At 50.0% G+C, this 13,351-nt stretch overlaps 1 protein-coding gene across 3 annotated transcripts in view; it reads right to left on the minus strand.

Annotated features, from left to right (window-relative positions):
- Positions 1-12,501, minus strand: part of PBX1 (PBX homeobox 1) — a 136,847-nt gene extending 124,346 nt beyond the window's left edge. The window contains exons 1-2 of one of the 3 annotated variants that reach the window (XM_074876912.1): positions 11,893-12,501; positions 9,220-9,293 (exon numbers count right to left, since the gene is read on the minus strand). In XM_074876912.1, the coding sequence (XP_074733013.1) occupies positions 9,220-9,293; positions 11,893-12,083 (265 nt within the window). In that variant the 5' untranslated portion in view covers positions 12,084-12,501. Of the gene's footprint in view, positions 1-9,219; positions 9,294-11,892 lie in introns of those variants that run through there. The other 2 variants (XM_074876914.1, XM_074876913.1) reach the window with 2 other exon arrangements.
- Positions 12,502-13,351: the final 850 nt, after the last annotated feature.

The following is a 13,351-nucleotide window of genomic DNA, read 5'->3' on the forward strand; positions in this document are numbered from 1 at the left end:
CCAGAAGCTTCACAAATTCCTATCAGAAATAAATAGGTGACCCCTTGCAAAGCAAGGGTCATAAACCCTTCAGAACACTGCCTCCACCAGTGGAGCATGTCCCACTCACTGTCTGAGACTTTCCTACACAAGACCAAATGCCCTTCTGGAAAGCACAAGCTTCACACAAAACATAGCAGGTAGGCTGTGTCCTGTGCTATGGAGTCAGGATTGGTGGCTGCAACTCCATCCAACTCGTTTGTTTTACCCTGTGAACTGTGCCTTTTGTCTAGAGATTTGCAATAATCTTATTATCATATTATTACAATAACAATTTTGTATATAAACATCCTCCTCCCAAACAAAAAAAGACTAAGTTAAAACACTTGCAACCTTTTAAAATTAGAGTTAAAAGCCAAAGCTTAAATCCAGAGACCGATGCATCCAGAGGCTCCAGGTATTGTATCATTCTTAATGTTTCACCAGAGAATCACTGCACAGGGAAAAAAAAAGCATGTGTGTAAACAAGCAAACTTACACCCACCACCAGCTTGGGTTTTGAAACATTAATGTTGAAATTAGAAAGGCACATTTTGGAGACTTATGGGCAGATTCACTTTCATTTTGGCTCCAATCTTGTAAGTATCAAATATCAAAGGAAACAGTCACACTAAATTAGGAGAGAAAAATCTCTGTGCTGCAGAGACGTGTCCGACATCGGGACCGATGGAATTGGGAAAGGAGCAGCGACCAGCAACGAACACTTCACAACTGGAAGGGTATTTTTGCCGGTTAACCTGCCACTGCTAATTCTGCTAATCGACATCACTCTGGAGTTTGAAAATGTTATCCAACCAGGAGAGAAACTTGATTTTCCTCTTCTGATAACGAGGACAGGCAGGCCAGCCAGGCTGGGCCAAACATGGCGTTACAAAACGCTGCCTGTGAAACCGAAAATGGGACATGGAAATGATGAACTAGGTTTCTGAGCTTGCACTCAGGCGAGAAGCAAAAATCCAGCCACCAGCATTTAGACAGGCTGATCCCACTTGCAAAGGCAGCTCTGCTCGTTTTTCACTAAGGCTGAAGTAAAATGGCAAAGTTATCATTTTAGATTAGAGTGGCTCCTCACAGCACTGGCTATTCTGAGGGTTTTCAATTTATCAGTATATTTAATAAAAAAAAAAGAGAGGGTAGGAAACAGCCCATCAGCTTAGGACAAGCAAAAAGGCTATTTTGGGTAAGGCTTCTCCTATAAATAAATAGCTGGGCAGGGAGACGACAGCGACAACGTGCTGCTCACTCAAGGTGTCAGAGGGGATTTCTATTATCTGTGCTGGCGACCTCCCCAAAACACCAAGAAGCAGTGACAGCACATCGCTCCTCCACAGGCATGGCAGCCCAGCGAGGCGGCTTCCCCGGCAGCCATCCCCTCCATCGGGCTGCCGGTTCTCCTGTCTTTGCCACCAGGAAAAGGAGCCAGTAAAGGTGGCTTTCTGTTCTGGATTTTAAAAAAAAAAAAAAAAAAAAAAAAAGATGTATACAGGGGTAGGGCTCAAAAACACAAGGCCAGGAGATTTAATTCTTCAGTGCCTTTTTTAAAAAAAAAAAAAAAAAAATCGACACAGTTGCAAACCAATAATTCCAGCCCAACCCCAGCACCAGGAGAAAGCATCATCCGAGTCCCTCCCCAGCCCCACCGCCAGCCTGACAACACCACGCTTTAATGTATTCAGCCCACAGCCTCCTCAGGCCACGGCTTTCTGTAATTTATCCCTATACCGCCCGCCACCTTGTACTATTTAAGTCGCCGGGGGACGCAACACCTCCGAGGCAGTTTTCAGCAGAAGCTGCCAACTGCCCTGCCCACAAAACCATCATTTTCGGTTTCAAACGGGGTTCCCAGCAGATGCTCCCCAAGGGTGACATGGCAAGAGGAGGGATTTCATGGAAAACCCCCGATGTCCATGCCTCTGGAGCACGCTGGGGACGTGACAGTCTGCAAAGCAGCACCTACAGCCCTCCAGCACACCCAAAAAGCAGGAGTGCTCACGCAGCCCAGGCTTCTGGTGGAGGGCACAGCCTTGGCACCCGGTACCCGCTGGCAGCATTGGCGTGCCACGTATGACCCCAGGCTGGCAGTGCAGGGGTCAGGCACTGTACACAAACAGCTTCTCCCACCACGGGGAACACCTGCCAGTCCAAGCGGACCAGGATCATCTCTGGGTGGATGTTTGGGGAAAGCAAAGGACGCAGATTGGGGTTGGTTTATTAGATTATGGACAGCCCCATGCAAATAGGGCCATATTGATCCAGTCTGCAAACACCTGGCTGGGAATACAAGCAGCCCCTGAGTATACAGAAGCTGCTGGAGATTATTAACCAGATCCATTGCTGTAAATCACATTACCTCCTTGCAAACCCCAACCCAGCACCCCATCCTCCTGTGCTAGGCACAGTACAGCACACATTCTTGCAGCGCAAAGGAGCATCACTTCTCCCCACCCGGCACCCAAAAGCCCACAGATTCAGCCCAAAAGTGTGGAGCCCCGCAGGGGCATCCTGTTCCTGGGTCTGTGGAGCCAGGGCTGCGCAGCCCACCTCCCCCACAACAATTCCCAAAACAAAGCAAAGCACATGTTAACAGGAGGGTGAAACTCAGTGTCTAGGAAAACTGCCATGGAAATGCAAGGCAGGGATTAAAAAAAAATACAAAAAAATATAATCACATTTTCAGATGCAAACTCACCCCCTGATACCACTCGGTACCTGGTATTTTGCACCAGCTGCAAACTACGCCTCTAGTGCACAGAGCAAATAGGACAGGCTCTCCTGCCTCCCAAAGCACCCCAACTCCAAGTGCAGGAAGGAAAAAAAAAATAGTAGTAAAATACTTCACAGCAGATTTCCAGGAGATCACAAAACCCTTTGCAGAGCTTCATTAGCAGAGAAGGCAGCAGCTCCCAGATTAAAGGGGGAACCGGGGAATGAGGTGCTGAACCAAAGGCAGAGGAGGAATCCCATATTCCTCCCTTCTTGCCAAAATCCCTAGCTCTGATTCAGCAGAAGCACCAACAGCAGCATAGCCTAGTGTATCTCACTGCAAGTGAAACCATTTACGTTTAAACCACCACCCTACTCCCCTAAAGAATTGCTGCATGCAGTAATTTCCTTGTGACGGGGGAAAAAAAAAAAGCCATGATGAAATTGTCTCAGAGTTTCTCCGCGGTTTGTTTACAGCCACTGCCCTCAAACCCAGGGCCGGCACGCAGCGCGCAAGCCTGCTAACAGGAATAAATCTAGCATTTGAGATCGTTTAGAAAAGCTCTGCTCACAGACAGTCAGCGCTCCGAGGGGGAAATCCCTTTGCAGGTCTCAAATAAGGGAACTTGAACCATTTTTCCCCTGGAGAAATTTAGGCCTGAAAGATCTTCCGAGTTTCTCGTTTGGAACTACAAGGCCCGATAACAAGATCTCTTTCCCTGGACTCACCCACAACACTTTGCTGCCAAGACCACGCACAGGTGAGGGTAGATGGACTGGAGAGACACCCACGGCTGTGGGGAAGGCACCTAATGTTCACGTAAGAGGATGCTCTGGTTAGCTGCTATTTATGCATGCATCTGGTTAATATAGATATTTTTCCGGCACGTATTAATCAAACACGAAGATTCCTCCTCCTCTGCGCCTTGTCCAGTGCTGTCAGTAGGTAGCATCCAAAGAGCAGGCTGCTGGCACGGCACCTTCCTGGCACCCTCCATCCCTGGATACACACAACCCATGGCCACCACTACCTAAAACCTGGGGGGGCAGGTGCAAGCAAAGCCTGGGAAACTTGGGAACACGGGATCAAAGGCAGTAGGACAAGCTCATCCATCCCCCAGGAGCAAACAGATGGGGCAGGGAGCAATGGGACCCAGCAAACCCTCCAAGAGCATCCTTCCAGTCTGCAATCACAGCAAAGTTTACTCGACATCAGGCACCCACAAAAAAGCCCTGAAACAAAACCAAACAGGTTTGCTCCTGTACTCCCCAAATTGTGGAGAGTCCCTCAGGAGCAGTAAGGCTGTGCCGGAGCTGGGCCTGGTTTCTCTGCTTTGCTGGCAGGGCTGAGGGGGAGGAGGTGGGAGGAAGAGCCCGCTGACAGCCCCATGCTTCCCACCTCCTCCCCCCTGGAGAATTGCAGGAGGCCAATTTTGATTAAACTAATTAAGCCTGCTCCGTTCAAAGAGCTCCAACCACATGCTACCATGGGAGAGGAAGAAAATATAAAATTTAAAAGGAAAAAGAGTAATTTCCCTGCAAGCACGCTCCTACAAAGCTATCCATCCCCAGCAGATCCCTGATGGACAACACCATGCTGGAAGAGAAAAGCCCAGAAAAAGGACTTGCTGCAGCAACACAGGTCCAACCCTGAAGACCCTGCTTCTTCCAGGCACCAGGACCTACTAGGACACGTCCCCCTTCCCATCAGGATTACTGGTTTCAATCCCCTCCCAGCCAGTCTGCAGCAGCGGCTGCTCCTCTTGCAGTAATGTCTCCCTCCACCAAGCCCAGGTCTCCCAGACAGTGCCTTCCCTCCCAAACCATCCCTATCTTCCAGCCCCTTGCACACTCCCTTCCCTCCTTTCCCTTGAAGACATCAGGTTTCTGGAAACAATTTAGTTGTGAGCCACAAAACGGCTTCCTTGGGCAGTGCCAGCTGGCTGGAGGCCCTGCTCTCCCAAAATGTTTCCTGTCTCCCCAGGGCAGTCACACCAGGGACCCCGCAGACCCTGCCCCTACAGGGAGCCTGCTCAGCTGCAAGAGAGAAGCATCACTTTTGCATTCAAAGCCTTTGAACTGGAGGGGAAAAAAATAAAAGTAGTAAATATCAAAGAAAAGGCTTCCTCCCCTTCGGAGGGCAGGAGGGATAGTGGCTAGATGAGGGCTGGACCTGCTGAGAGCAGAGCAGGGACACGGATCCTCTGGGGCTGGAGCAAGAGCACTTTCATTATGAGCTTTTGCAGAAGCAGAATGAAGCCTTAGGTGCAAGAATTGCACTGGAATTCAAATCGGGGTGTTTAACTCTCCCCTGTTCCTTGGGAAACCTCGGTGGAAATGCAGGATAAGGAGGGCAGGGTTTGAAATCCTAGAGAAGTGCAGGCGAGGGGAAAGGAAAGCAAGCTGCCCCATCCTGCTCTGCGAAAAACTTCATCCGAGGGGCCTTGGGCTTGCCAGCCTACCCCAGGGCTTACAGCTCTGCCCCACACCCCAAAACCACCAGCACTACAGGCACCACAGCTGCCCCTCTTCTCCCTGTGCTGCTCTTGGTGGGGCTTTAGTCGGGAGGGAGGAAGAAAGAAAGAAACCCCATATCATAATTGCTATATTAAAGAGAAATAGCAGGCAAGAATAATAAGAGAGGTGTCAGAAGTGAAATACAGTAACAGACATTAAAAAAAAAGACTACAGTTCTGCGATGGGGGTGTTAATTGAACACAGAGCTGGAGAGAACAAAGGGGTGTTAAGGAAGAAAAGAAGGGGAAAAAAATCCTACCTCCTCCAAAGATCTGATTTGAGTTAAGTTTGGTGAAGATAATGCACAGGGAAAGGTAGCTAAGAGGCGCCTTATATAGCTATTATGTTCTAAAATTAAAAAAAAAAAAAGAAAAAACAAACCCATTATTCAACAACAATTGCACGGCTAATCAGTGCTGTCTATAAATATTCCACTTCGTAAATCCCCCAGTCAGTGGTATGTACATTTTTCTTTTAAACCTGAATTCCTTCAACACAGAAGGGTGAGGGGGGTAAGAAAATGAAAATCAGAGTATTTCAAATACAAAGTCAGGGTCTTTTTAAGAACTAGAATTTGCCTGATGCCCTCACCTCCCCCAAAAGAGCAGAGAAAGTGAAACGATGGGAAAAGCTCTTAAGGAGGAGGAATCAGATTAAATGGTCATATATCCTGCGCTCAGCCTCTCCCCGACGGTCCCCGCCGAACGAGATGGGAGTTGGGAAAGGCTCACAGCTGAAATAGATGCTGCTGCATTTTGACAGCAGATATTTTCCAGTTTGCCATCCAAGGACCCCACGTCTGCGTACGCCTTGCCTGATTCTTCTGCTTAGCTATTCTGCTCATGCAGAGAACAGCTTAAGAAAAAAAAAAAAACACAACATACCGAGAGAGGAAAAAAAACAAGGGGGGGAAAAAAAGCCATAAAGACAGAGCCCCTACTCCTGCCTTCAAACTTTTTATAAATCAGCAATGCAATTTCCGATTTCAATCCCTATTGACAGAGAAATCAATTGTATTTAGGACAACAATGCCTCCCATTTCCATAATTATTATTCCAAAAAGCCAGCCAGCCATTTGAAGGCAGTCCTGCCCCTTCCCTCACAACAAAGCGACCAACAGCAAGTGAAAACACACCAAATGAACACCGACAACTTATACGTATATTTAAGCAGCAATTTTTTTCCCCCCTGTGTGCTCCCGCCTGGATCAAACCTCTCAACTTTTGTTACTTTTGAACAGACATCACCCCAAAAGCAGCAATCTCCAGGTTGCAGACAAAAGACAACCCACCAAGCTTTTTTTTTATTATCAAAAGTGTTTATAAATGCTTTAAAATAACTGAAGAGCCCAAGTGCAAAAGGGAACTCTTCGGCCAATACAGACGACCTCTTTTTCTCAGAACTTTATGGACACTTTGGGTTTGCTCAAGACAATGTTAACGCTATGAAATATTAGCCATAATGTTGCGAGAGACGGTGGTAAAGTCTCCGTAAGGCTCTGGAGTCACTTAAATCAGGCAGCGGGGTAACTGAACGCACATTTCTGCACATCATAACGCCGGGGGGAAGATGTATGCACGCACTTTCAAACACCCACCAGTGACCACAAACAATCACCAGGATTTCAAACGCGACACGTGCAAAAATCTGGGAAGCAAAATGGAAAGCGGGAAGAGAGAAGTTGGCTCAACTTTCACGCTGCTGCCCACAAGGAAGGAATAAGCAACCAGAAGCAGGCAGTACCCTCAGCCCCAGAAAAAAACAAGGCTAACTTCCTCCTAGTGTTGGGCCCACAAAGCAATAATTAAAAAAAAATAAAAATAAAACAAAACCATCTGGCCGTTTGCTTCCTTACAAAGTGTGACTTTTGGGGATGCAGATGGGGGAGAGGGGAGGAGGTCTTTGAATTTGCAAAGTAAAATAATTCACCATAAACATATCTGAGGGTAGATAAACAACACTCCAAAAGCCGTCTGGATTCAACCTCTTCAGACACCTCTGTACAGCAGCCCCGTGGCCAAGTAACAGGCACAACAGCAACAAATAAAATTTAAAAAAAAAATGTAAGACAGCCCCAGTTCAGACCTGAATATCCTTTATTTCCAGCTGCATGCTTCGCCCTATACTATCTCTCCCAATTTTGCTTAGCAGACAGGAATTATCCCACTCAGTCACTGTGGGTATGTACAGCTCCCCATCCCTCCCCAGCATGCCAGGACCCCACAGCATCTCTAAGGTCACCTGGATTTTCCGCCAGGTTTGGTCCTAGCAGATTCCCCATCCCCTAACTTTGCGACTGCACCGATAGCAAAGCTGAGCTGGGATTAATCCCTTACTCCACCAAAAGGTACCCCGGCACAGGCAGCGTATGCAGCATCAAATACACGTGGAGAAAAGGCAGACAAACATTTTCTTTGGCTCACACAAAATAAAAGAGAAAAAGGGAAGAGGGAAAGGAACTCGGTGTCTCCTTTTTTTGGGGTGGCACACAGGGAAATGCTATAAAACCCCTAAAATTTATTTCTAGGCAGACTCCCTCACGTTACATCATACAAACTCTACAGAGGCTCCCACACTGAACCCACTGCCTGATACCCCGTAAGGACAGACTCCTCGGGAAGGTCAGACCCGGCCACGCAGCCGTGAGGACTCCAGAGAGCCGAATGCCATCGGTAGGTGCTTTGTCTGGGCTACACGCTGCACAAACAACATTTAACAAAGGGCCCCCTTAGTCATTTTATATATATTGCAAGAGTCAAGTAATTGTATTTTCAATCAACGGCTCACGCTAGGAGGTTTTATATATATTTAAGAAAGAAAAAAAAAATAAGACCCAGATTCAGGTTTCTGAAAGCTGTTCCCCTTTTATGTGTAACTATCAATGTATATCAACTGGGTGTGCAATCATATTTATTGTCACTTTCATTCATGTCATGCCCTTGCTTATATGGTTTAGATATGAATTATTGACTGTTACAGTCTTTGTTGTAACAGGGGAGGGGGGAAGAGAAGTCAAGTACTTTTCAGCGTGCTAAAACAAGGCAGCTAGATCGGCATGGAAAAGCCCGCCGATCAACTCTGGTCGGCTCAGAAAGCCAACAGCAGAGATGAACCCCACCCCCTCGCCGAATTTCCATCATTCCCCCCATTTTTTTAATTAAAAAAAAAAAGAGATTCCAACAAATACATAAATAAGTGGTGCATGTTGCTAAATGTCCTTCCCTGAGCATCTGTTGTTTAAGATCACCCTTGATTGATGACTGCTATTTTTTAATTGTTGCTTTTAAAATTTAAATGCCCCCCTGGGATGTGTTATAAGTGTGTTAGTACATGGTAGGAGGTCTGGAAAGTGGGAAACAGCAGAACCAACGCTCTCATGCCATTAGCTTCTTTAGAAGCCCGAGAACACCCCATGCCATAAAACAACAGTACCCTAAAGTAACTAACAATCTAATATATTGCTTTCACTAAAGGCAACTGACAACTCGCTCTTACATGAGCCAGCCTGCATGATTGGCAGACAAGAGCGTTTTAACCCTTTCTTTTTAAAAAAAGTAAGAACCCTTTATGTTTACCTGAATAGTAATAGCAGCAAAACTGCACAATTTCATTTTGTTGAGTTTTCCCCCCCACACTCTGTACCCAGATTTTATTATTTTTTTGTGCCGTGTCTTAAAGAAGAAACTAGAGCAAGAGAAAAATTGCAAGGGTTTTGATTTTTTCTTCTCCCCAGAAAAAGCAACAAATAAAGAAGCTATACAATAGAAATTAAACCACAATATTTTCCCTTCCAGACACAAACCACATCATGCAAGACCACTGCCAGAAGCATTAAATACCGGCGAGTTTCTCCCCACCTGAATACTTGCTACATGGGGGGGGGGCCACAAACTTGGTGGAATAAAACCCTCAAAAAGCAAAAAGAAAAATAATACAGAATCAACAGCATTGATTTCCTACCTGTCTTTTCTTTGATTTCACACAAGACATTAAAAAGGGCTGGCTTCATCCTGTGGCAGTTTAAAGCGTGTTTCCTGGAGAGAAAAGAAAAAGAGGAGAGAGTGAGGTTAGGATGTCACCACGAGGAACAACTTTTCAAATTCACGCCGGCTGGCATGTGCGTGACAGAGGCAGGGGGCACACATTTGAGCCCCCTTGGACCCGCCGCCATCCCTGCTAGGACTTGAGCAGTGCTGCAAACAGCCACCTACCTAACGCAGAAGAGATGAATTACGCCAATTTAGGAATGGCTTGAAGATCGCCTTTGCCACAGAGCGGCTCCCACCACCGGTGCGAGCCAGGCGATGCACCAAGCCGAAGCCAGCAGCTTTTGGGAGCCAAGCTCGGTTCAACTGTCTTAACTCAATACAGAGAGCGCACTGGGCTCTCTTTGTCCCCCACCTCCGATATTAAACCCAGCCATGTGCTTTATTAGGCTTGTCCTGCAAGGCAAAGGGGAAATAAACACCCCCCCTTGCCCCAGCGCTGGAAACATCCTCTGCTTAGAGCTGTCAATTCAGGAATTTCAGTGCCCAACTTGGAGTGCAGAGACACACGCGCACGTATGGACCGAGAAACCCATTCCTCTGCCTCCATGCTGCTTACATCCAGCTTATTTGCAGGTGTTAAAATTTAATTCTTTACAATTGGGACAGTAAACATTTAAAAACACAGCCGGCTGCTTCTGGGAAGGGGAGGGCATGCTATTCAACGCCTGTCTTTTCGGCTGCTGTTTTCCAGAGCTGACCGTTCTCCTGTGGGTTTTAAGAAAAGAGTTGGGGGGTGGGGGGTGTTTTTAATCATCTGGTTTTAAAACCCACCATGTGCCCACTGAGTAAAGAAACAGTATGATTTTATTTTTTCCTCTTAAGCCATACGATCATTTAGCCAAGGGTTAGTTGTATAAAGGGCTGTTGCTATCAGGCACCGGTTACGGGATTTCTATTTACCAACTGAAATTACACACGAAAGACGATGTGAACATCTGGCAAACATTCACACTACTTACCCCACCACCCACAACATGTTAAAAAAGATTTATATATCTGATGAAGTCTCTCAAAGGTATATACCCTCGCAGAACCACAGCGTCCCCTTATCAGCACACCCAGATGGGTGCAGACATTTGGGTAGACACAAATCACGTACATATGCTGTAGAGGGGCCCTTTTACAAATAATAGTGGCACTTTGCATCTTCCCCAAACTTCATTTTTAAAAAGAAAAAAAAAAGAGAAAGAGGCAGCAAAACAACCGTCGAATTGTAGGACGGATGGAGGAAATGCAAAGCCAAACATCAGTGATAAATACAGCATGTTTGGCAGCTCAGCATTAAAAACAATAAAAAGTACTGTGAGGAAAAAGCTGAAATAGTCCAGCAAGACAAACCCATAAAGCCTTCTCCTAGCTCTATTCTGCTTTGGTTTTATTGAGTTGATTAACTACACTGAATTATCCAGGCAGGAACACACACAATTCCTGCAACTTTCCAAAGGAAAATCCCCTCATTGCCCCGGGTCTGCCCGAGAAGAAAGTGCATGATTTCCTCCTCCTCCTAACAGCTACTCTGCCCCTGCAAGAACATAAGAAAATTAGTAAAATCAGCCCAGCAAGGAGCCTTTTCGGTAAGCGGGAGCTTTGTACAAGCTGGGGAGACAGGGTGGATGTAAGCTTAGGTTTGGGGTGTACTTTTATCCTTCTGGAAGTTCTTACTAAGCGAGTTTTGGGGCCGTGCTGTGCGTTTTTCCAGGAACAATGTATTCTAGCAATCTGCTCCAGCTCGGGGCATGAATGCCAGGGGGAAGGACACCACACCTAGCAGCTATGCAGCCCGAAAGAAATTTCAGGTGTACCCCGGGCAATTCGGGGCAACTTTTTTTTCTTTAGTTCTTTCAACTGTGCCTTCAATTTGTGTATTTTTTTTTTTCCTCCCCTAACTTTTCCTAGCGCCTTTGAAGATGCATATTAGGTTTGCACTCATTGAAGCCGAGGGCAATTCGGTTACCGGCTTTTACAGCCTTTTTTTTCTTTTTTAAATACCTCTGCAATTAAGAAGAAGAAAAAAAAAAATGAAAGCTTCTATGTGCATTCTCCGAGCGCAAAAACACGGCCTTAAGAATAACACCACTACAGGGCCCTAAAAAAGAACATTATTAACGCCCTTAGAAAAAAAAAAATGGAGCAGCACTTTGTGCCTCTTTCGGAGGAGCCCAAAGCAGAGCCCCCCGCACGCCCAGCCTGCTCCAACAACCATCTCTCTCCGCAATTAACCCCCACCCCAAAAAGGCTGGGAAAAGCCAGGCCGCCTCCCCAGCCGAGCCCGAGTTTGGGTCCCCCGGTGGGGAAGGGGCCGAGTGGAGGCGGGATTGGGGGGGGCGGGGGAACGCTGCGACCCCCAGAAACCGCCACGAAGTTGCTAGGGAAAAAAAAAAAAAAAAAAGGAAAAAAATTAACCGGTCCCCCTTTTATTTTTCCCTCCCCCCCGAATTTCTTCGCAGCAGGAGCCCCGTCCCCGCGCGATCGCGCTGCGCCCCGCAGCCGGACAACAAAGGCCGGGCCGGGGCGCGGGGGAAAGTTCCCCGGCACCTGCCCCCCACCCCACCCCCCCCCCCCCCCGCCCCGCCGCCGCTCTCACCTGGCCTGCGCTTCGTCCAAACTCTGGTCCGTGATGGTCATGATCTGCTGTAAGATGTCTCCGATGTCCTGCTTCCTGCCTGCCTCCCCCTCCGCCCCGCCTGGTCCATCCTGCATGTGCTGGGACAGGCCCGGGTGCCCCGGCATCCCCACCCCGCTGTGCGTGTGCATCAGCCGCGGCTGGTCATCCATCGCCGGCCCCCGGCCCCGCTCCGCCGCCGCCGCCTCCTGCCCTGGCTGCCGGGAGCGGCGCGGCTGGGCTGGCCGCCTGGCTCCTCGCTTTCTTTTCTTGCTCGCTTTCTTCTTCTTCTTTCCTCCCCCCCCTTCTCCTCCTCCTCCTCCTCCTCCTCCCCAGCCTCTTCCTCTTCGCTTTTTATTTATCCTTCACGCTGGCGCCCGGCTCCGCGGCGGGGAGGAAGAGGAGGAGGAGAAGGGAAAAAAAAAAACGGGAAAAAAAAAAAAAGCGAGAGAGAGAGAAAAGAAAGGGGAAAAAAATCCCTTTGGCTGCTGGAGGAGGAGGAGGAGGAGGGAGGGAGGGAGGAGGGAGGGAGGGAGGGAGGGAGGGAAGGAGGAGGGAGGGAGGGAGGGGGGGGGGTTCCGGGGAAGGGAGGGGAAACGGCGGCGAGTCCAAAAGCAGGGCAGCTCAGCCCCGCGCCCGGGGAGGCGGCGGGCGGGCCGGCGGCGGGCGGGCCGGCGGGGGCAGGGGCCGGCGGGGCAGGGGCTGCGCCCGAGGAGGCGGCGGCGGCAACAGCAGCAACGGCCGCAGCGGGGCGGAGCGGGGCGGCCGCCCGCGATGGCAGCGCCGGAGCTGCCGGGGCCGGAGCACGGCGGAGCCCCCCGCGCTCCGGGGGAGGGCTCGAAACTTTCCCCCCCTCCCCACACACACACACCCCTCTCCCCCGCAGCCGGGTTCGGGGCTGGCTGGCGGCCCGCACCGCTCCGCGGCCGGCAGCGGGCCCCCCCCCCCCCTCCGCCGGGCCTGCGCGCACCGCTCCCGGCCCTCGCCGCCTGCTTTTGTTCGGCTCCGGACTCCTCAAACTGGCACGGAGGAGCCCGGGGGGCGGGGGGAGGAAGGGGCAGCGGCGCCTCCCCGCCCCCCCGGCCCCATTGGCGGCGGCGGCGGGAAGGCCGGCCCCCGCGGGCCGCCCCGCCTCCTCCGCGGCCGCCCGTCAATCTCCGGGTTCAGAGGTGGGCCGGGGGCCGCGCCCCGCCCGCGCCTTAAAGCGGCCTCGGCCGCCGGCGGCGGGGGAAGGGGTGGCGCGGTGCGGCGGGCCTGCCTGGGCTCGGCCCCTCGGCGGCCGCGGGGCGACGCTCTGCGGGTCCCCGCTCGGCCCCCTCAGCGCTCTGCCCCTCAGCGCTCTGCCCCTCAGCGCTCTGCCCCTCAGCGCTCTGCCCCTCAGCGCTCTGCCCCTCAGCTTTCCCGCCGTCCCTCAGGCTGCCCCCAGCCCCCTCAGCGAGCC

Source organism: Strix uralensis, chromosome 8, assembly GCF_047716275.1.
Source record: "Strix uralensis isolate ZFMK-TIS-50842 chromosome 8, bStrUra1, whole genome shotgun sequence".
NCBI classification, from domain to species: domain Eukaryota; kingdom Metazoa; phylum Chordata; class Aves; order Strigiformes; family Strigidae; genus Strix; species Strix uralensis.